Genomic DNA, 24,715 nt, shown 5'->3' on the forward strand with positions numbered 1-24,715 from the left:
ATACAACTATTATCAAGATCTTGATTGATATTCTTTCACAAATATATGCCAATTATTTATCTATTGAGATAAGTATATAATAACAATAAAACAACAACCTATAATTTTCCAAAAAGATAAAATGTTTACTTTGTATATGAAATAAACTTACAAAGCAAAATAAATCCCTGTTAACATCTGCACCATGAATTCTGAAGAAACTGGTATCCTGCTACTTACACCTTTGTATTTTCTTACATGTTGTCTGGGATATCCACAAACACAGATTCTAGAAAGACCAAAATAAAAATATTTGTAAAATTGGTAAAATTTTAGGTAATTTATTTTTTAACATTTACAAGCCAACAGTATACTGGGTATGCTCACTTCTCTAAACAAAAGAATCTTTCCAAACAGAATATTGGTCTATAACATTTTCCTAAGCCAATTAGATTGGGGGGAAAATGCATAAAGCTAGAGGGGTGTTAATATGTAGTAAGTGAACCATATTCTCAGAGTTGATTTACTAATTTTGATCAATTATTAATAATTTTTAGTCACTGTAAAACCTAGTACATGGACTCAGCACTATATATATATATATATATATATATATATATATATATATATATATATGTATATATATATATATATATATATATGAGAGAAATATGCTAATTAACCAGGACACCGTAAAAGGTCGACTGGACAGGAGGAGGTTGCGCGTCAGGGGCGGGGTGGCAGGGGCCTCCGCACCTGCGCTGGGGGAGGGCCTGATCAGCAATGGCTGTGGCTGCTTCAAGGGCCGGAGAGGGAGTGGGCAGCACCGTGTAATTTCAAATCGCGCGCTGGGCTCCTAGTTTATCATAAAAAAATTCTTTTATTTTAATATATTTTTATTGATATCAGGGAGGACGGGAGAAGGAGAGAGAGACAGAAACATCAATGACGAGAGAGAATCATTGATTGCCTGCTACACGCCCCCGACTGGGGATCCAGCCCACAACTCGGGCATGTGCCCTGACCAGGAATCAAACCATGGCCTCCTGGTTCATAGGTGACACTCAACCACTGAGCCACGCCATCTGGGCACTGACAAAATTCTTGACACAAACTGCAGGCTTAAAAAAAATACTCTAAAATGACATTCAAACAACATACAGTACATACCTTAATAAACTAAAGATAGATTGTTACAAACCATAAGAGAAATAAAATAAGCAAATAGTTACATATTCTTTGAATGCCTAAATATGACAACAAAGGTAGATTCCTAGAGAAAGATCAATATATTTTTACCAAAAATTGTTAAAGGAATAAAAGTAGGTATTTATTTATTTATTTTGGTTCTTTACTTTTTTTTTTATCTTTAATTTCTTTATTGGTTAAGGTATTATATATGTGTCCTCATCCCCCCATTAACTGCTGCCCCTCCCCCCCGGAAGTATTTATTATAGTGAAGAATATTTAAGGTGTACTAAAGTTAAGGAGTACTTATTGTAATGAATAGAAAGCCACCTAAAGTCCAATACAGCGGACCAATAATAAATCATTCAGACAATACTATGAAACAATTAAACATGACGTGTGGTTTTTTTTGGCATGCGTGTATTTTTTTAGTGAAAGCAGTTTTATTACAGAAAAGCTCCCTGCTACAGGGAGGGGACCCAAGCAGGTTGCCCTGATGTTTTGAAAGTCTACTTAAATAACAGGAAAAAATTGTACAAAACCATGCATGTATCCTAATCTGTATAAAAAGATCATATACTAAGTCTTAGAGTTATCTCTGGGCTGTGGTATTATAGATGTACTTTCTTTCCTTTTTTTTTTTTTTTTTAAATCCTCACCCAAGGATGCGTTAGTTTTTTTAAATTGATTTTTTTTTTTGAGAGAGAGAGAGAGAGAGAGAAACATCAATGTGAGAGAAAAAGAGCAGATGCCTCCACTGCACCGCAACCAGGGATCAAACCCAAAACCTTTTTGGTATATAGTATGATACTCCAACCAACTGAGCCACCCAACCAGGGTAATGTACTTTCTTTTTGATTTATTGTAGAGGCCTGGTGCACAAAAATTAATGCACTTGGGGGGGGGGGTTGTCCCTCAGCCTGGCCTGTGCCCTCTCAGTCTGGGATCCCTCAGGGGATGTCCATCTGCCGGCTTAGGCCCGCTCCCCAGGAGATTGGGCCTAAGCTGGCAGTCAGACATCCCTCTCAGTCCTGGAGCCCTCAAGGGATGTCCAACTGGGCGGGCCTAAACTGGCAATTGGACATCCTTAGTGCTGCCGCTGAGACAGGAGAGGCTCCCGCCACTGCCACTGTGCCCGCCAACCATGAGCCCAGCTTCTGGCTGAGCATGCTCCCCCTGTGGAAGCGCACTGACTACCAGGGGCAGCTCCTGCATTGAGCGTCTGCCCCATGGTGGTCAGTGCACATCATTAGCAACCGGTCATTTTACAGTTCAGTCTATTTACATATTAGCCTTTTATTATATAGAATGTATTTTCTAAATTTTCTATAATCAGCATGCACTGATTTTTTTTAAAAAATTAAGTTTTCATTTTCTTTTTTTTATTGATTTTTGAGAGGAAGGGGGAGGGAGAGAAAGAGAGACATCAATGATGAGAGAGAATCATTGATCAGCTGCCTCCTGCAAGCCCCCTACTAGAGATCAAGCTTGCAACCTAGGCATGTGCCCTTGACTGGAATTGAACTCAGGACCCTTCAGTCCGCAGGCTGATGCTCTATCCACTAAGCCAAACCAGCGAGGGCTTTATTTTCAATAAAACAGAAAAGAACTGTTTTCTCATAATGTGCTGTGGTTGATATAATACAACCATTACTTAATATAGTACCAATCAATAAATTGTAATGACTTACTCCCTTCCCCAATGCAATTACTACCTGGAACTTAATATTTCCTCCACTCCAGGAATCTAAACTTTTACTTAAATATGCTCAAGTATACCACAGACCATTTCAAAAATATACTCACGAGGGTATCATTAATTCAAAGCAACTTTAAAGAGTAAGTATACATTCATTTGATATTGAGAGGAACTTAAAATTCTTTAGAACCATGGGTAAAAGGGAGCAGCGATACTTATGGACTGAATGTTTGTGTTCCCCTCAAATTCATGTTGAAGCCCTAATCCCCCAATATGGTAATATTTGGAGATAGGGCCCTTGGGAGTAACTAGGTTTAGATAAAGTTATGGAAGTGAGGCACCCACCATAGGATTAGTGCCCTTAGCAGAAGAGGAAGAAAGACCAGAGGTCTCTTCCATGTGAAGGCACAGTGAGAAGGCAGTAGCCTGCAAGCCAGCAAGATGGCCTTCGCCAGGAACCAAATCTACTGGCACCTTGACCTTTAATCTGCCAGACTCCACAACTGTGAGAAATAAATGTCTATAAATGCCACTCAGTCTATAATATTTTGTTTCAGCGGCCTGAGATGACTAAGACAGAAACTGAAAAAATTTAGCTGGACATGAAATAAAACCAACTTAAATGTTGTTAGTATTTTGTTTCAGCAGCCTGAGATGACTAAGACAGAAACTGAAAAAATTTAGCTGGACATGAAATAAAACCAACTTAAATGTTGTTTGCTGTTACAAAAACTTACATCCAAACTAAAATAGACTCCTCTAACTCTTATTATCTAAAAAAACAAACTTAGAACCATCTTACTTTTTATACCTTACACTTTTATGGTACATGTGGAAGTAAATAACAGAGAAGCAATATATGAAAGATAGAATTTTTTCAATTTATTTATTCATTCAGTAAATACTTATCAAGGTTTGTATTGTGTCATACACTAGGGATATAGATGAAATCTGTAGCACCCACAGGGAGTCACAATTTAACCATGGAGACTGTGTAGTAAACAAATATTTCAATGAGTAAGTTACAGAAATAAAAGGAGAGAGTGGCCGAAACCGGTTTGGCTCAGTGGATAGAGCGTCGGCCTGCGGACTGAAAGGTCCCAGGTTCGATTCCGGTCAAGGGCATGTACCTGGGTTGCGGGCATATCCCCAGTAGGAGATGTGCAGGAGGCAGCTGATCGATGTTTCTCTCTCATCGATGTTTCTAACTCTCTATCTCTCTCCCTTCCTCTCTGTAAAAAAAATCAATAAAAATATATTTAAAAAAAAAAAAAAGGAGAGAGTGGAAAACTCTAGTGGAAGAAGTAGAAAGTCAGAGGTTTCCCAGAAAGCTATTCCTTTGGTCTACCATAATTTATTTAACCAATCTAGTGGCTCATATTAACTTATTTAACTTTTTTTTTTCTTTTTTAATCCTCACCCAAAGACTACCATAATTTATTTAACCAACCTAGAGTCTTGAAGAAAAAAGGATGAAATAGCATGACATCAAGTAAACTGGGGAAATTTTAGTAGGATAGAATGCTAGGACGCTAGAAAATAACAGAAAAGCTAAATAGGGGTCAGATCACAGAGTATCTTATACCCTGCTAGGCTTTATCATGTAGGCAATGAGAAGCAACTAAAGGTCTTGTTTTAAGCAAGGAAGTGACATGATCAGCTTGGTCTTTCAATTATATCACATAGGTTGTATTGGAAGAGTTCACTGAAACAGGAGAAGAGAGTGTCAAAATATCCCACAAGTGAGATAAAGTGAGCCAAACTAAAGGAGTAAGTGTGGCGTCACATCTGAGAAGTAAAATTGAATAGGAGTATATGATTATTTCTACACTAGTGTGGATAGCAGTCTGGATGGTAGTGTCATTAAATGAACTTGGACAAAAAAGACATACTGTTTTAGAAGATGCTAAGTTTCGGATATATGGTATAGATGTCTTTATCTATATCTGTAGCTGCATTCCTGAGCCCTACTATCTAAGACACTGCTCCAGAGTAGAAGCTGGGCTTTGTAGTCTGTTTTAAGGTCTAAAGGTGAAAGTTGCTGCATCAAGTCATTCCTTAAACTAGTTTTTCTGAAGTGTTGGTCCTTATTCTCATTTTAGTCCATAACAAAGTTTTACTAGACCATAGTGAAATGAGAAACAAAGAAAGCTAAACATCCCGTTTTTAATTTATAAATTATTGTCCTTCCCTTCCACTCTCCCTGCTTTTTGATATTAAAATAGTCTCAGTTTTGTAAAATAATGTTGACGGTAGATATTTATAATATCACTTGGAAAGATAAAAAGTTGGCAACACTATGTAGATATTCTACCCACTCCATCTTTGTTAAAAATTTTACAGATCTTGTAAAATTCAGAAGTCTGGGCACCTGTGACTTTAAAGGATTTAAAACAAGAAACATATTAGAAAAACTCAGTAAGTAAGAAAGATGGCACATTGGTATCATTTTTCAACGTCTAGGAAATATAATTATGCTAATTTAGGAATCATCTGACTCTCCAATTCTCTTATCTTCTCTTACAAGCCTCTTGCTTTATTACCAACCTTCTCCCTCTGGTCCTGTACAGTTTTATATCTTATTCAGTATCAATTTCTGATTTTCTGTTTGGTTCGTTTTGATTTGATTTCTAAGTATTGCTCTATGCACCCTCCCTTTTATTAATTTTCAAAGTTACATTTTCTAAATAAGTCCCCCAAATTTAAATTATTCTACAAGTTTCTTAATTCTCTATTATCTCTATTTACTTGAATTACCAAAGGCATTTTGTATATCTTTTTGTTTTGGTTTGTTGTTTATTTGTTTTTTAAAGGTAACATGTTCATCACAGCACAGCAAATTTAGAAAAGGACAGAAAATCATATAGGAAAACATTAAAATAAACCATAATTCTACCAATCAGAAATAACTATTATATTTTAAATCAATGCTAGAATCATAGCATATACAATATATCAGTAAATACCTTTTAAAATCACAATTTTAAAATGTTTGCATAGTATACCAAGGACTACCATAATTTATTTAAACAACCTAGTGGCTCAATTTTTTTTAAACAAGGAATGCTTAAAAACTGTATCTCTTACTTATTTCTTGGTACCAAATTAGAGCACAACAGAAATAAAAAAATAATTTTCTTAAAACAAACAAAACAGAAACAACCACATGCCAAATACTGAAAGATTATAATAGCTCCATCCTTTTAATTATATAATATATTTTTTTTCTGGTGAAATATTGCATTGAATTGCTATTCAACATTAGCTTCTTTGTTGTATTTTTTGTGACTATAATAACTTTCCATGTGTTGGCTAGGCTGAACTTCATATTAACTTATTTTTCCCATTTTTAATCCTCACCCAAGGATATTTTTCCATTGATTTTCAGAGAGAGTGGAAGAGAGAGGGAAAGACAAATAGAAACTTTGATGTGAGAGAGGCACATCGATTGGTTGCCTCCTACACATACCCCAACCAGGGCCCAGGCCAAGGAGAAGCCTGCAACTGAGATATGTTCCCTTGGCCGGAATCAAACCTGAGCCCCTTTGGTCCGCAGGCTGACGCTCTATCTACTGAGCCAAACCAGCTAGGGTATCTTATTTAACATTTTAAATACCCCTAACTGGTGTGGCTCAGTTGGTTGGAGCGTCATCTGTACACCAAAATGTGGTGGGTTCAATTCCCTGTCAGGGCACATACCAAGGTTGCCAGTTTGATCCCTGGTTGGGGCGCATGTGGGAGGCAACTGATTAATGTTCAATTCCTTCATGGCACATACCGAGGTTGCAGCTTTGATCCCTGGTTGAGAGGCAACTGATCAATGTTTCTTTCTCACATTGATGTTTCTCTTTCTCTCTCTCCCCTACCTTCTCTCTCAAATCAATAAAAAAAGTTTTAAACAAATAATAAAACAAAAATAACTTAGATATATAACAAACTAGCAACCCTAGATTCATATATTTCAATATTAAAAACATTTAAATTTTAATTTACCTTGAACAAATCTGACACAATGATTGAAGAGAAACACTGGGCATATAGGTTAAGGCAGCATTGTAACACAACAAAAGGAATGTCAACACTTCAAACCTAAAGATAAACCAAAAGAATATTTACAAATCTTTAAAATTTTAAGTCAACCATAATTAAATTAAGCAGGCATTGGGGAGAGGTATGTTACAGAATAAACCTATACAAAATAATCACAACAATAATAATACAGAATTCCAAAAAGAAAAAAGAAGACTTCCCAAGTAACAGTCACATGAAAATTATCTTAAAATTCGATGTTTCCAATGACATCTAAAGCAAAGTATAAGTGGCAAATCGGGACTATGTTTTTTCTCTTGTACAATGACTCTATTTTTAAAAAATTGTTATACACAACTCATTAAACATTATTTATAAGCCTACTGAAATAATGTTTTTAATCAGTGCAGTAGTAGTGTAGGTTATGTCTCTACAGCATACCTATTCTGTGCTGTCAGCATCTCCCTTTGGGGGTGAGGTCCACTGTATACAACTTTTGACAAACCATGCTGGGATAGTGCACTCTCAGTCAGAGCCATGGACCCAATGCTGGAAGGCTAAAAAAAGGACATTTGAATAAAGAAGAAATAAAAACCCTTCTGTTAAAAATGTGATACTTAGAATACATATACCACTAAGAATAATTGCCATGAAATCAAAAATCTTAAAAATATTCACACTGTCTACTAAATTTTCTGCTTAAAGAATAACTAACAACTGCCCTAACCAATTTGGCTCAGTGGATAGAGCATCAGCCTGAGGACTCAAGGGTCCCAGGTTTGATTCCGGTCAAGGGCATGTGCCTTGGTTGCGGGCACATCCCCAGCGGGGAGTGTGCAGGAGGCAGCTGATCGATGTTTCTAACTCTCTATCCCTCTCCCTTCCTCTCTGTAAAAAATCAATAAAATATTTTTTTTTTTTTTAAAAAAAAGAATAACTAACAACCAAACTACAAATAGAAATAATAGTTATTCAAAAATTCTGCCATGAGAATACATAATTGCTACCAAAAAATAGACTAGTCTTATCCATTGGAAGAAGAGAAAAATATTTCAAAATGAATACTTTAGATTTCTTAAGAATCAGATTTTAGAGTTTAATGATTTTGAGTTCTTATTTCAAATTTGAAAACAGCAAATACTTTAGTGTTTTATACTTACAGTACTAATAAATTGATCAAAAATTTTGTCTCAATAACCAGACCCCAATTTATAGCAACTTCAAATCTTAGCAATAATAAGCATACTTTGATAAAATGTCACTTACTTCATGATATACAGATGGCTTCGATAAAGATGGAATCGTAAAACTCAATACTTTACTATGTCCCTGTTTGTCAACTATTTCCTACAAAAGTAAAAGAAAGTATATTAAAATATTTATGTTTCGCACATAAATTTAAAAGTTAAATTTAAATTGTTATTCTAAAGTATGACTTGGAAAGAATTTTAAAGTCAACTGAAATCTTAAATTATGATAATCCATCATAAATTATTCAGAAATACTTGGAGTTAACCTTCCACTTTTGAAATATAGTAATATAATACTCTGGTTTCTCTTCAGATCGCATAAATCTTTCTCCTTTTAAAATATAAGTAACATAAAAAAAATTATATATAAGTAACATAATTTTAAGGATGGCTAACATATAAATATAGTTTTAATAGTCATTAATTTTTTTCATGTAAAAAGTTACATTTTCTAAATCAATTGACGCAGTTATGAAATATGTCAAAAAAAAGTTCTTACTTTTTTTTCCATTTTAAAAAGTAGAAACCTTAAGTATCTAGAATGTCATACTAATTAATATAAAAACACTACTAGTAATTCAAACTGTATGTTAAATCAATGTTATAAACTCTGGAAACAGTCCAAATTTTACAGAACTATTAGTGGTAGATGTTAGACTAAATTTTTTCTCCTAAGCTTTTTGTGAAGGTCACAATTTATAGACAATGGGTTTTAAGTTTAAAAACTTTTAAATTCAATAATGATATTTTCAGATATCTCTACAAAAGAAATGGTCTTATTTTCAGTCTTCAGTCAATCCCAAAAGAGTTATTTACATAACTAGAGGCCCGGTGCACAATATTCATGCACAGGTAGGGTCCCTAGGCCTGGTGGTCAGCGTACGTCATAGCAAGCGATTGAACTCCTGATGGAACTCCCGCAGGGACACTTTGCATATTAGCCTTTTATATACACACACACACATACATATATATGTATATACATACATACATACATACATATATACGTGTGTGTGTGTGTGTGTGTGTGTGTGTATTTATTTATTTATTATATGTATGCCCATATAGACCTCAACCTCATAAAGTTATGTTTGGAAGAATGAGCTGAATCATTTGTTGTACAAAAAAACAAATATTAGCTTTACAAACATGAAAAGTAGTTGCTATTTGCTTTTGCTGAAAATGTTATGCATTTGCTTTTGCCAAAAAACATTTTGTTAACCACATTAAATACAAACCAAATTGTAAACCCCTAGAAGAAGAGCTTCAATGCATCCACTGCTGTGCACATTTCTGCTGGCTGAGACGGCAAGGTAGCACCAAATCAGTTCTGGAAGAAACTGCAGTGTAAATCGAAGTAACTGCTCCTCTCCACTGCGATAGAATTCAAAGAGCTGGTGACAGACAGGTTCTAGCAACTGGAAGAGGGCAAAATGTTAATTCAAAGATTGGATTGTATTTGAAAGACACTGATATATAAAATATAAAAGTTTTTCCTTGATTGTAACTGCTGAAATATATAAAAGTGTTTCCCATTTTTTGGGGGGAGGGAGGAGAACTACTCATTGCTAAACTATTTAGTAAAACTTTGAACTCTAGTGGAAGGCTAAAGCAAAGCAAGTGTATATAGAAGTACTTCATAAACTTTAAAATATTTTATAACTAAGGTAGCATTGTTAGTAAAACCATATCTTTTTAATTTCTTAAAATACCTAGGATGTAAATAGTTTCTCCTTAATATCTTTAATGCCCTTTCTTTCTAATTAAAAATAAAAATGCCAATATATAAATAATTGGCTACAGGGTTGGAGAAATTCAAGTGGGAATCCTACGTAGTTACTGTTATCTCCTGAGTTTAGAATTAGGCAGCATTTGTCAATGACTGGTGTGTGAAATGGCTGAATAATTACAGAGCCCTTAGATCTACATCCCTATTGAAACCATGGTTAATTGCCACCGGATAATCTAAACATTGTGGTCATTTTGTTTTAAACATGATTTGGAAATTATCTATATAATCTTTCCTCTCCCACCACAACCTCTGTATAATAGACATTTTTAAAAACAGAAAGTCAAGATAAGAGACCCTTGTAGGTATTATTATAAAGCATATTCAGTGATCACACAGAGTCATAAACAAATATTTGAAGAGATTCAGAGTAGTCATTTTTCACACCATCAGGCTATAAATATAAGTCAAGTTACTAAACAGATTTTCTACTACCAATAATTATAATGAACAGAAACTAATTTATAATGGATGTTTATATATATACTAGAGCAGTGATGGCGAACCTTTTGAGCTCGGTGTGTCAGCATTTTGAAAAACCCTAACTTAACTCTAGTGCCATGTCACATATAGAAATTTTTTGATATTTGCAACCATAGTAAAACAAAGACTTATATTTTTGATATTTATTTTATATATTTAAATGCCATTTAACAAAGAAAAATCAACCAAAAAATGAGTTCGCGTGTCACCTCTGACACGCATGTCATAGGTTCGCCATCACTGTACTAGAGGCTCAGTGCACAAATTTGTGCACCAGTGGGGTCCTTTGGCCTGGCCTGTGGGATTGGGCCAAAACCGGCTCTCAGATATCCACCAAGGGGTCCTGGATTGTGAGAGGGCACAGGCCAGGCTGAAGGACCACCAGTGCACGATCAGGGCAGGGAGAGACACAGGAATTTGGCCAGCTGGGGAGGGACCGCGGGAGGGCTCCAGGGCATGTCCAGCCCATTTCGCTCAGTCCCGATCAGCCGGACCCCAGCAGCAAGCTAACCTACCAGTCAGAGCATCAGTGCTCTGGTGGTCAATGCACATCATAGCAACTGGTCGACCGGTTGACTGTCTGCCCCCGGTGGTCAGTGCACATCATAGAGAGCAGTTGAGCAGCCTTAGCATATCATTAGCATATTATGCTTTGATTGGTTGAACAGCCGACCGGTTGACCGGACACTTAGCATATTAGGCTTTTATTACATAGGATTAATTTCAGAGAAGAAAGGGACAGGGAGAGAAAAATAGAAACACCAATGATGAGAGAGAATCATTGATTGGCTGCCTCCTGCACGACCCTTACTGGAGATCGAGCTCCCAACCTGGGCATGTGCCGTGACCAGGAATCAAAAAACCATGTGTGACCTCCTGATTCATAGGTTGATGCTCAACCACTAAGCCAGGTCAGCTGGGCTATGTTGTCTTTTAAGAATATGGATTACAACATGGGAGAACATATTTGCCAATGTTATATCCAACAAGGTTTTAATCTCCAAAATTTGTAGGGAACTCATACAACTTAACAAAAGGAAGATAAACAATCCAATAAAAAAAATGAACAAAGGATCTAAATAGACACTTTTTTAAAAGAGGACATACAGAAGGCCAAGAGACATATAAAAACATGCTCAAAGTCACTAATCATCTGAGAGATGCAAATCAAAACAACAATGAGGTACCATCTCACACCTGTCAGAATGGCTATTATCAACAAATCAACAAACGACAAGTGCTGGCAAGGATGTGGAGAAAAAGGAATCCACTGCACTGCTAGTGGGAATGTAGACTGGTGCAGCCACTGTGGAAAACAGTATAGAGTTTCCTCAAAAAATTAAAAATGGAACTCCCATTTGACCCAGTAATCTCACTTCTAGAAATATATCCCAAGAAATATAAACACCAATCAGAAAGGATATATGCACCCCTATGTTCACAGCAGCACAATTTACAATAGCTAAGATTTGGAAATAGCCTAAGTGCCCATCAGCAGATGAGTGGATGAAAAAACTGTGGTACATCTACACAATGGAATACTACACTGCTGTAAAAAAGAAGGAACTCTTACCATTTGCAATAGCATGGATGCACCTGGGCAGCATTATGGTAAGCGAAATAAGCCAGTCGGAAAAACATAAATATCACATGATCACATTCATTTGTGGGATATAATGAACAACATAAATTGATGAACAAAAATAGATTCAGACCATCCAACCTCAGAGGGAAGGCAGGGTGGGGGGGAGGAAGGATAAGAGAGCAACCAAAGGACTTGTATGCATGCATATAAGCATAACCCATGGTCACAGACTGTAGGGGGATGAGGGCATATCCTGAGGGGTGAGAACAGCTGGTGAGAGGTCAATGGGGGGAAAAGGAGACATACGTAATACTTTCAACAATAAAGAATTTTTAAAAAAGAATACAGATTACACACTACCTTTACCACATTAATCAGGCAAAAACCATAAAACAAAATTATATGCAAAACCTCCTAAATCACTGCTTCTAAATGTGTGGTCCATGGACTGAAAACCATCAACAAACTGTTACCAGTCCCCAACAATATAAATACAGAAACTAAAAGGAAGAAACTTTTATAGCAACTTGATATTGCTCCAACATCTAAGTGGGTGATCAGCAGACTTATTCAGAGTATAGATTAGTTAGGGTTTATCAAATCTGTGTGGGACCTCACATGTGATGTGAGTTGCATGTTCACCATGACCATTAGGTATACATATTCTGTGGCATATTAGAAAACTTTTAAAATCTGGTCTTTCATCACAGTTTGAGAAATAGTGCTATGAACGATTAGAGCTGTTTTCACTGTTAATTTGAATAAAAGAAATGCTATGAACCTGCCGGGAGCCGGTCCATCCTTGCTGTTTCAAGGGACCTGGCATATATGGCATATGGTTCTTAATATGTTTGCTCACCTTCTTGGCGCTGTTTTAACCAAGGTCACCTCTCCGAGAAAGGTTGAATCCCCAGGTAGGGATTTTCCCCTGAAGTTAGGGAGGGAATAAAACCCCTTAACTAAGTGCCAGGCGGGTAATTAATCACTTTAACTACAAACAATCATGCTTAAGCTGCATAATCTTTACTCCCTGGAATGGAGATAAGAAACGCCCTAACCTTTGTAATAGAGATTGATAGGATTGAATCAACTGGTATAAATACAGATGCAACAAGACAACAACAGACAGAATTCAGAAGACAGAACCTACGTGGAACCTGGAGATGGAGGAGCTTCCATGGAGAGAACATGGCAAGGGATCCTGGACTGAACCTGACTGCAGAGGTTGGCAAGAGAGCCTGACTAGAACCTGGTGACCGAACCTGGCTGGAGATCTCAGACAGAACCTGGCTGAAGAACCTAGCGAGGGAACATGGCTACAGAACCTCTCTGGAGATCCGAAGCAGAACCTCTCTGGAGATCGAGACCAGAACTTGGCTGGAGATCCTGGCTAGGCTGCTGATCAACTGAACACTGTCTCCGTGTCCTTCCTTCTTCGCCGACTCCGTCTACGCCTTTGGGAACCCCTGGCGTAACCCAGCATGAACCAAACTGGCCTATCAGAAATTTACCTTACAAACTCTATCCAAAGTAGCCTGGTTAAAACACAGTTCATCAGAAAAATAATTTTTAAGTCTTTTAAAAATATTAAGCACAAAATGATAAATAAGATTTAACTTGCTTAAAAAATTATAAAGCACATAGCTATACTTACTCTACTTAGTGAAATAATTCTCAATTAAATATGGAAAACTTTAAAACAGCTTTTACCCAAACATTAAAAACTAAAACTCTTCAAGGAAACAACTTACACATACTATATAAATTAAGAAGCTTTGGGGAGGAGGGAGGGGCAAGCAAAATATGATTATTCTATTCAGTTATTCCAGTTAACATTTTTGTCACTATACTCCCTATTCTTTCCTACAGCACTTAAAATTCATGATGTACTTTATAGCACACTCAGCAGAAGCTGAGTTATTCCAGATCCCCTCCAAAAGAGGTGAACTACTCAAATAACTAAAGACTCTAGTTTTGATAGTTTCATCCCAAAGGCACATAGGTCTATATAGGACTGAACTCCAAAGTATAAGTTATTTTAGCACTGAGTAATAATAATATTCATGGTATGCAGGGGTGGGCAAACTTTTTGAACCCACAATGGGTTCTTAAATTGGACCGGAGGGCCGGAACAAAAGCATGGATGGAGTGTTTGTGTGAACTAATATAAATTCAAAGTAAACATCATTACATAAAAGGGTACGGTCTTTTATTTCAATAGTTTTATTCATTTCAAACGGGCCGGATCCGGCCCGCGGGCCGTAGTTTGCCCAAGGCTGTAATTAGAACCTATCATGTCTTCTACCAAAATCAAGTACAAAAGAATCACATGCCTCATATTCCTCCCCTCTATTCCCCCTCTTTCCATTCTAACTGGCATAGCTCAGGTTCTCAACAGCTCCCTCCTTGGCTATTTTCATAGCTTCCTACTCTCTTGTTTTCAATTTTTCCATTCTCCAAATCCTCCACATAGCCACTTTCTTAAAGGAATAATCTAATCAAGTCATCCCTTCAGTGCAAAAGAAGTCTATACTGTTTATGACAGATTTCAAGATCCACAATGGCTACAACCCAATCTCTTTCCAGCTTCAGTTCCTACCAGTCTTATCCTCTCTTAACTACTGCATTAGCCTATGTATTTGCTTTTTTTCTAACTGCCATGCCTTTTTATTGTCTACACTATTTCTAACCCTTTTCTATTTCTACTATGAATGGTGGGATTTATAAGCATCAGAATCTGGAATATAGATCATTTTGTCACCTTCGAACTAAATTTGCTACCAAGAAAGAAAGAAAAGGAGATGGAAGCAAGAGAAAAGAAAGAAGGACTGGGGAAAACACCAGCCGGTGCTTGCCTTTCCTTAAATGCCTTACATTTTTTCAGGCCTCTGTAAACTATCCCTACAGCTCGGAATGGTCTTTTATCTTGCACACCTAGCAAATTCAAGCATATCCAACTAGCATCAGTTAAGAATTGCCTTGGAAGTATGTGTTTACTTACTTTCTACTCCTTCCTCTTTTGAGAGGAATGCTATTCATCTTTGAAAGATGCTACTTATCTTTGATTTTCTATTGCCTAGCATTGCAGCTGGCTCATAGTGAACACAAATATTTGCCAAAGGAGTAGATGAATGTAGTGACCCAGACTTTTCTAGGCTACCTCAAGCAAGATAGAGAGAGAGATAAGGAGGAACATGTTCAGAAATGGCTTTTGGATTTTGGTAATAATTTTATTTCTTGGCCTGGGGGTGGGTACACTGGAGTTCATTTTATTATAAATGTTTTTTCACTCTTTCATTTTTGAACATAAAGTACTCTTCTCTTACCCCTTCTACCCCATTTCTCAAAGGCAATAATGTACACTATAGTTGTTTAAACACATATGTTTCTCACTCTTTTATATATGTTATATTTCAAAATAAAAATTTAAAAATCAATCAACTGTACTAGTACAATCAATAGTTCTAATACAACAAAGTGTAAGAGTACTTACCTCACTTTGTGGCTCCTGGATAACTTTATAAAGAGATGAAACTAAAGAACTCTTATCTTTCAAATTTGTGGCATAATTTGGTAAAGATGCTTCTGGTAGTGTCTAAACAAAATAAAAAATACATTTTATTTTTATGAAATGTCCAGAATAGGCAAATCCATAGACAGAATGTAGACCAGTTGTTTTCAGAGATTGGGGGAGGGGAGAGTTGAGAGTGACTAACAGGCATAGAGCTTCTTTTTAGGGCAATGGACATGTCCTAGAATTAGATGCTAGTGTTAGTTGCACAGCATTATAAATATACTAAAAATCGCATTTTTACCTTAAGACAAAAAAAAAAGTTATGTGAATTATTTCTCAACAAAATAATTGCAAAAATAAAACAAAAAATATCTTTAGTCCTCTTACCATCAACGGGGACGTAAACTAACATCAACACTTCATCTTTAATCACCGTGTATGGTAAAAAATGAGAATACAAACCATGTGTAAAGCCAGAGATACGTTTTTCTGTAGCATTATATAAGTTAAAAATCTCATTAGCCATATTGATCCTGCTTTTTAATAAACATTGTATTAATAAACATTGTTGTATAAGGATTGAATGTTTCAAACCTGAAAGCTATAGATCATTATCAAAGTAACTCTCCTGGGTTACATATCGTGACTGTTAAATTAGGTAAGGCTGTTCTCCTTTATAAAATTGGGGAGAAATTTTAGACTTCTCAGAACTGCAAAAAAAGGTAGCCACACTACCAGCAAAACAGTTTTCCTAATGACATTTAAAATATAGACAACTAATCACAGCTTTCCAGCATCACCCATTCAGAAAGCACACCATGACCATAGAGGAATGAGAAAAGATAAAACTCCAGGAGTAAGTCAAACAGTTTGGGATAAAAGTAGTAGGAAAACCTAAAAAGCAAAAACAGAACACATCATAACAAAGGATAAAAACCTATCCTCCTAGAAAATACCCCTTCCTTAACAACATGTCTGTCTCCCAAGTCATTACTTCCTTCAAGCAATCAACAAAAATCCAGCAGTAGATATAATCTATATATCTATATATATAAAAGGGTAAGTGAGTGACTGACCAACCAACCATCCGTCCGACCATCCAACTGACCGGACAGTACATATGACACACATCTTCTTCTATATATATAAAAGGCTAAGTGACCAACCACACGTCGGTCCATCTGCCCAACCAACCGGCCGGTACATATGACGCGCACTGGCAATCCTATCTAATAAAAGAGAAACATGGCAATTGGCGTACGACCGCTACCCTTCCCATTGGCTAATCAGGGCAATATGCAAATTAACTGCCAGCCAAGATGGTGGCCGGCAGCCAGGCAGCTTGAAACTAACATGAGGCTTGCTTGCTTCAGTGACAGAGGACTCCAACGTTCCCCGCCTGCCGCTGCAGGCCTCTGAGCTGCAAGCAACTATGTAACAAACATAGAAGCTAAACAAAACCCCAGAAACCTGCTGGGCTTCAGCCAGCAGGATCGCAACATTGTAAGCAAAGGCCAGAAACCTACTTTCAGCAGCAGAGGCCTAAGAGCTGGAGCCAAGCCTCAAAGCTAAAGCTGGCCCAGAATTAAAAAAAAAAAAAAAAAAAAAGGAGCGGTTGGGAGCTTCAGTCACCCCCAGCCTGAAAACAGCCCTCAGCTCCTCACCCAGACTAGCCAGGCACCCCAGTGGGGACCCCCACCCTGAAGGGTGTGTGACCAGCTGCAAACAGCTATCATCCCCTCACCCAGGCTGGCCAGGCACCCCAGTGGGGACCCCCACCCTGATCCAGGACACCCTTCAGGGCAAACTAGCTGGCCCCCACCCGTGCACCAGGCCTCTACCCTATATAGTAAAAGGGTAATATGCCTCCCAGCACCGGGATCAGCGGAGCCGCAAGGCCTCCCAGCACCGGGATCAGCGTGACAGGGGGCAGCGCCCAAACACCCTGATCGCCCTGTGGCTCTGTGTATGACAGGGTGTGGCGCCCCAACCCCCTGATGGGCCCTGCTCTGTGCGTGACAGGGGGCTGCGCCCCAACCCCCTGATTGGCCCTGCTCTGTGCATGACAGGGTACAGAGCCCCAACCCCCTTGATAGGCCCTGCTCTGTGAGTGACAGGGGGAAATGCCCCAAACCCCTGATTGGCCCTGCTCTGTGCATGATGGGGTGGTGCTGCAACCTCCCCATTGACCCTGCCTTGAGTGTGACAGGGGATGGTGCCCCAACCTCCCAATCGGCCCTACCCTGAGCGTGACTGAGGGTGGAATCACAACCTCCCGATCGCCCTGCTCTGTGTATGACAGGGGGCAGCGCCCCAACTCCCCAATCGGCCCTGCTCTGAGCCCAACCAGGGGCTGCACCTAGGGATTGGGCCTGCCCTCTGCCACCCGGGAGCAGTCCTAAGCCAGCAGGTCATTATCTCCCGAGGGGTCCCAGACTGTGAGAGGGCACAGGCTGGGCTGAGGGACTGCCGGGGTCCAACCCCAGCAGGTCCAGGGGCCCCCAAAGGTGTGGACGGAGTCGGCGAAGAAGGAATGACACGGAGACAACGTTCAGTTGATCAGTAACCTAGCCAGGATCTCCAGCCAGGATCTCCCGCCAAGTTCTGGTCTCGATCTCCAGAGAGGTTCTGTGTCCATGTTCTCTTGCTAGGTTCTCCAGCCATGTTCAGTCACCAGGTTCTAGTCAGGCTCTCTTGCCAACCTCTGCAGTCAGGTTCAGTCCAGGATCCCTTGCCATGTTCTCTCCAGCAAAGCTCCTCCATCTCCAGGTTCCGCGTAGGTTATGTCTTCTGAATTCTGTCTGTTGTTGTCTTGTTGCATCTGTATTTATACCAGTTGATTCAATCCTATCAATCTCTATTACAAAGGTTAGGGCGTTTCTTATCTCCATTCCAGGGAGTAAAGATTATGTAGCTTAAGCATGATTGTTCATAGTTAAAGTGATTAATTACCCGCCTGGCACTTAGTTGAGGGGTTTTATTCCCTCCCTAACTTCAGGGGAAAATCCCTACCTGGGGATTCAACTTTTCTCAGAGAGGTGACCTTGGTTAAAACACAGCGCCAAGAAGGTGAGCAAACATATTAAGAACCATATGCCATATATGCCAGGTCCCTTGAAACAGCAAGGATGGACCGGCTCCTGGCAAATTCCCCCTTTTTTATTTTTTAAAAACAAGCATTAAAAAGAAAAACCTCAAATGCTCTCTTATATCCATTTTAAGAGTAGGATTGGCGCTTTCCGCTATTACCTGAGTCCTGATCTATCATCCCAGGGAGAGCTTGCCAATCCTGCACTTTCCCAGGGTAGAAAGGCTGCAGTGGGGTTAAGGATAAGGCTCCCTGGGCCTACCTTCTCCCATGCCATTACATTTACCTTTCCTTCCTCAGAAAAGCATGGACATACTTCTTGTATAAAACGTTCTGTCTGACTGGGAGTAACCTTAATTCCTCTGCTAGCAAGCATATATGTTAAAAGATCAATACAGAGTCTTTTTTCTTTAGACTCAGTATGGCACATCTTCTCAATCTAAGTTCTGTACTATCCACCTTCTTACCCTAATTATCCTCTATAGGGGGGTCTGTAGCACCCTGGTGGAGTCCTATCCGTCCTGAGTGTGGGGGTTCTCAATGCGGGGGGGCTTACCTAGGGGAATCCTGTTCCAGGGGTTCCCAAAGGTGTGGACGGAGTAGGCGAAGACTATCCACCCTTTTCCTATGGTGGAGTCCTATCCGTCCCGAGTGCGGGGCGCTTACCTAGGGGTCCCTGTTCGGGCGCCAGATGCCGGGGTCCAACCCCAGCAGGTCCAGGGGTCCCCAAAGGTGTGGACGGAGTCGGCGAAGAAGGAATGACACGGAGACAGCGTTCAGTTGATCAGCAGCCTAGCCAGGATCTCTAGCCTGGATCTCCAGCCAAGTTCTGGTCTGGATCTCCAGAGAGGTTCTGCTTCGGATTTCCAGCGAGGTTCTGTAGCCATGTTCCCTCGCTAGGTTCTCCAGCCAGGTTCTGTCCAGGCTCTCCAGTCAGGTTCAGTGTCCAGGTTCCAGTCAGGTTCTCCTGCCAATCTCTGTAGTCAGGTTCAGTCCAGGATCCCTTGCCATGTTCTCCCGCTAGGCTCTGTCTCTAGGCTCCGAGGCCAGTCCCTCTCCAGGATCCTCTGGCATGCTCTCTCCAGCGAAGTTCTTCTGTTGCCAGGTCCCTTGAAACAGCAAGGATGGACCGGCTCCCGGCAAGGGACCCCCTTCCTCCCCCTCGAGTGCTCAAATTTTTGTGCACCAGGCCTCTAGTCTACACTAATAAAAGAGAAAGATGCAAATGACTGTACCTTCGTGATACTCACCAGCCAATCAGGAGTGAGTATGCAAATTAATCCAACAAAGATGGCGGGTTACTTTGCATACGCAGGTGTGAGCAGCCGGGGCAGGGCAGGACGCAGGTGCTCTGCCCCTCCCCAGCTGCTCCGGGCCTCTGGGCAGTGTGGGAAGGCGGAAAGGCAGCTCCAGGCCAGAATGAAGGCAGAAAGGTGGCTCCAGGCCAGAGCGAAAGTGGTACCAGCAGCCAGGGGGAGGAAGGCCCATTTTGCGCGTATCTTCATGCATCGGGCCTCTAGTTTAAAAATAAATGACTTGTGCATGCGTGATATTTGTCCCCGTCTGACACTGGCCTCCCATTTAAATTAATTCAAAGACAGTTTCCCATGATGCCAGCATTTGTGATGACTATTAATAAATCACAAGGACAAACTCTAGACAGATTAGGAATATTCTACCTGAACCTGTTTTCAGACATGGTCAGTTATACATTGCTTTCTCTCAAGTTCAAAGATTGTGTAACATTAAAATAAAAGTTGGAAATACTTCATCACAAGAGAAATTAGTCAAGCACTCTGGAAGTGTTTTTAATCTTAATGTGGTATACAGGGAGATAATAGAATAAGTTTAATCAATTTATCAGTCATTGTTTTTATCAATGTTTTTATATCATGTTTTTGTTATTTTTATATCATGTTTTTGTTGTTTTTATATCATGTCTTTGTTGTTATATCATGTTGTAATTGTTTATTATTCAATTTATATATTATTTTCATATACATTTTACTAATTTTCTTTCATCTCTGAAACTTCTATTATAGAGAAAGGGCGAATAGTGATATTAAAATATTTCTTCTAATTAATTTCCTTTCAATGTGCACAAATCCGTGCACTGAGCCACTAGTGTCTCAATATATTGCTAACAGTCATTCCAAGATACACTATTTTTTTACACGTCCCATATCCTAGTATTTCATGATTTAAAGTGGGTTATGGTTGCCCAGCCGGTGTAGCTCAGTGATTGAGCATTGACCCATGAACCAGGAGGTGATGGCCCGATTCTGGGTCAGGGCATATGCCCGGGTTGCAGGCTCCATTCCCAGTGTGGGACATGCAGGAGGCAGCCAATCAATGATTCTCTCTCATCGTTGATGTTTCTATCTCTCTCTCCTTCTCCCTTCCCCTCTGAAATCAATATATTTGAAAATAAATAAACAAACAAATAAATAAAGTGGGTTATGGTTAGTGTACATAGCTGTATGTATGCATAAATACACATAGAAAATTAAACAGCATAATTTTTATAATAAGGATATCTGATTCATTTTCACTCTACTGTGAGCTCCTTGAGGATAAGAACTATCTTATTGCCTCTCTATCTACAGCACTCAGCACAAAGCCTGGTACTCAAACTTTTGCTGAAGGAATTTATTATAGATGAACTGAATAAGAAATGAATACGGTCACTATTTACACACCAGCAGATTCTTTATAATTAGGTCACATCTCACTTCAGGTTATATAAGTAAATAGATTGTTTTAAAATTTAATAAAATAGTTTTGTTCAGCAGAGTGGTAAGTAAATGTGAACTATCTGGGAACCTTTCACCATTCTCAGGTGTTGGTGGAGGGGAGGAGTTTTACTGCAACTGTTTACATAAAGAGGAGATTAAGGCATTCTTCAATATTTCAAAAGCATGTAACAAAAGATCTCCAGACAACATTTCATTTCCCTTATTTGATCAAGAGTAACCTAATATTGGAGGAATTTATATAAAAGGAAATAATAGTCAAATAAATAGCATATTTCTAATCCCCTGGATGGAAATGAACCTGAATTATATATGCAAAATACATTATTTTATATATGCATACATATGTATGTCTAGCTATAAAATTTTAAATTGAGGGAATTGAAATATAAATCATAAGAAATTAGTGAAAAATAAAGATTATATTATATATACTATTTAAACTAAAAATGGATCATTCATTTAAAATGTGAACTATCATTTTTAGTTTATGTGCCAATTAAGCCTCATGAGGTAAAATATTTTCTGTGAAACAGCCAAAGACAAAACAAACAAACAAAAACAGCTCTTTTTGGAAAAGCCAAGCTCTAGAAAATACCCTGGACCAAACTACTACTGGTAAAAATGACAGGACAGGTCTCTTAAAAATTAATGCCATGAACTATTGCATTTTATCACAATTCTATTATTATTTCATTTTGTGAATATAGGAGAAGTTAATTTTGTTTATACAAGGGGAGAAAATATAATTGCTGTATTTATGAACAGTGCTTTGAAAAACTTAAGATCTAAAAGACCCTAATGATTTAAATAGTGTTACAGCAAATCTTTATATTTTTCTGCACTATATCAGTTCAAAGGTACTGGCCTTCTTTTTCCTCCCCAATAACTGTTTTTTAATTCTTTTTTATATATATTTTTTTATTGATTTCAGAGAGGAAGGGAGAGGGAGAGAGAGGTAGAAATATCAATGATGAAAGAGAATCATTGATTGGCTGCCTCCTGCATGCCTTCTACTGGGGATGGAGCCCGCAACCCAGGCATGTGCCCTTGACTGGAATCGAACCCGGGACCCTTCAATCTGCAGGCAGCTCCATCCCCACTGATTTTTAGAGAGAGGGAAAGACAGAGAGAAATATCGATGTAAGAGAAACACATGGATTGGTTGCCTCCTGCACGCACCTGACCAGGGCCCAGGCCAAGGAGGAGTTTGCAAACAAGGTACGAGCCCTTGACCGGAATCGAACTCGGGACCCTTGGGTCCACAGGCCAACACTCTATCCACTGAGCCAAACCAACTAGGGCGGTACTGGCCTTCTTAAATACCAGTTAAGCTTTCACACTTTTCAGAAGGCAGAACTGGAGACAAAAAAGCAATTATTGGAAATTATGTTGGAAAATTAGTCTTGGTAAAATTTGAAAACAGATGCTTCATAAGAAAGAATCATTTGGCAGATGGTTTTTTTTTTAAATGTAAGGATGTGATATGGGTTAGGTGGAGGAGAATTAATGAAGATGGACAGATGGGTGGAGAACCAATAAATAAAGCAACTCTGTTCAAAAACGTTACACATAAGACTGGATTTTGAGTTACACTGAGATTCCAGTGATTACCAGAAAATTGAAAAAAATAGGAGTCTGGAAATCTGCTAGATAAATCTATATAAAGCATCAAGAATAATGATACAATCTGAAAGATAATATGGTACAAGTAAAACTTTGAAAAGCTAGAGGTTGAAATTCATGAAATCTTAAAGTAATGAAGTCCCAATCTAATTATTTTGTTGGTATATAAAGTGTACCGAAAAGGAGAGCCCAAAGCCAGAGTATACACTGAATGGTTCTTCCAAAGGGGAAAAAAAATCACACAGAGCAAACTGAGTTGTCTTTGTACATCTGAGAGAATGCTGAGTGAGGTTATGGAGTTGGGAGTTCAGACTGTGACCATGGAACAGTGTAGAAAGTGCTAAAATCATCTTCACAGACTTCCCAGACTTAAAATTTTCTGATGAGAATAGTGAGACCCAAAGAAGTTATATGATTGGCCCAATATCATAAAACCACCCAGCAGAAGAATTATAATTAGATCAAAGTGCTTCTGACTTCTCAGACCAATATACTTTGTACCACTTTACCCATCATGATGACTTTGGCCATATTAGCACATGGTTATTAAATTAAACAACCAACCCCCAGCCGGCATGGCTCAGTGGTTGAGTGTCAACCTATGAACCAGGAAGTCATGATTTGATAGTCCTGGTCAGGGCACATGCCCGGGTTGCAGGCTTGATCCCCAGTGTGGAGTGTGCAAGAGGCAGCCAATGATTCTCTCTCATCATTCATGTTTCTCTCTCTTCCTCTCTGAAGTCAATAAAAATATTTCTTAAATTAAAAAACCCAGCAGAGGCCTTTTCTAAAAGTATATACTTATCTATCTATAAATATAAAAGCCTAATATGCAAAGTGTCCCCTCAGGAGTTCGACTGACCTGGAGTTTGATCGCTTGCTATGATGTGCACTGACCACCAGGGGGTGTTGTGGAATGAAGGAAGGCCCCGGCCGGCAGCCGCTAGGGACCCTACCCAGGCACAAATTTTGTGCACTGGGCCTCTAGTCCTCCTATCTAATAACAGACAAACATGGTGATTGACCGAACTTTCGCTATGCCTCCCATTGGCTAATCAGCAAGATATGCAAATTAACCACCAACAAAGATGGCGGTTAATTTGCATACGTAGGCACAATGCGGAGCGAAGACTGAAGGTGGCTCCGGCCCGGAGCAGCAAAGACTGAAGGCGGCTCTGCCAGAGTGAAGGCCTGGGTCCCAGGTGCCGGAGGAAAACCAGTGCCGGAGGAAAACCAGTGCCGGCACCCAGGGGAAGGGAAGGCCTATTGCACAAATCTTTTCGTGCAACAGGCCTCTAGTATTTATATAAGTATATATCACTCAAAAATCTAATCTCATGTGTAATGTTTTAAACAGAGTTTTTTTATTTATTGGTTCTCCATCCATCTGTCCATCTTCATTAATTCTCTTCCACCCAACCTATATCACACATCCTTACATTTTTAAAAAACCATCTGCCAAACAATACTTTAGTATGAAGCATGTCTTCAAATTTTGCCAAATTTTAAACAAAAATGTAATTAACATCACAAATCATTTCCAAAGACAAGATACTCTAATTTTAAAAGTACTTAAGAGGTTTGTTCTAAAGCACTTTTTTGTGTTCTACTACCTCTAGTACACTACTGATTTTGCCTGATAACCTTAATTTCTTTATCCAACATAAAGAAAACCGAATTAAACACACATTAACATAATTCAAAATAATATTCAAATAATTTTCAGGAATCC

The 24,715-nt window shown here is 38.8% G+C and overlaps 1 protein-coding gene across 5 annotated transcripts in view; it reads right to left on the minus strand.

The window, feature by feature from the left end:
* Nucleotides 1-24,715, minus strand: part of HYCC1 (hyccin PI4KA lipid kinase complex subunit 1) — a 65,669-nt gene that overhangs the window by 21,376 nt on the left and 19,578 nt on the right. For 3 of the 5 annotated variants that reach the window (XM_059712544.1, XM_059712547.1, XM_059712548.1), the window contains exons 3-8: nt 15,496-15,597; nt 9,384-9,563; nt 8,162-8,242; nt 7,337-7,452; nt 6,860-6,955; nt 152-268 (exon numbers count right to left, since the gene is read on the minus strand). In XM_059712544.1, the coding sequence (XP_059568527.1) occupies nt 152-268; nt 6,860-6,955; nt 7,337-7,452; nt 8,162-8,242; nt 9,384-9,563; nt 15,496-15,597 (692 nt within the window). The remainder of the gene's footprint in view (nt 1-151; nt 269-6,859; nt 6,956-7,336; nt 7,453-8,161; nt 8,243-9,383; nt 9,564-15,495; nt 15,598-24,715) is intronic. The other 2 variants (XM_059712546.1, XM_059712545.1) reach the window with 2 other exon arrangements.

This window comes from Myotis daubentonii, chromosome 10, assembly GCF_963259705.1.
Source record: "Myotis daubentonii chromosome 10, mMyoDau2.1, whole genome shotgun sequence".
NCBI classification, from domain to species: domain Eukaryota; kingdom Metazoa; phylum Chordata; class Mammalia; order Chiroptera; family Vespertilionidae; genus Myotis; species Myotis daubentonii.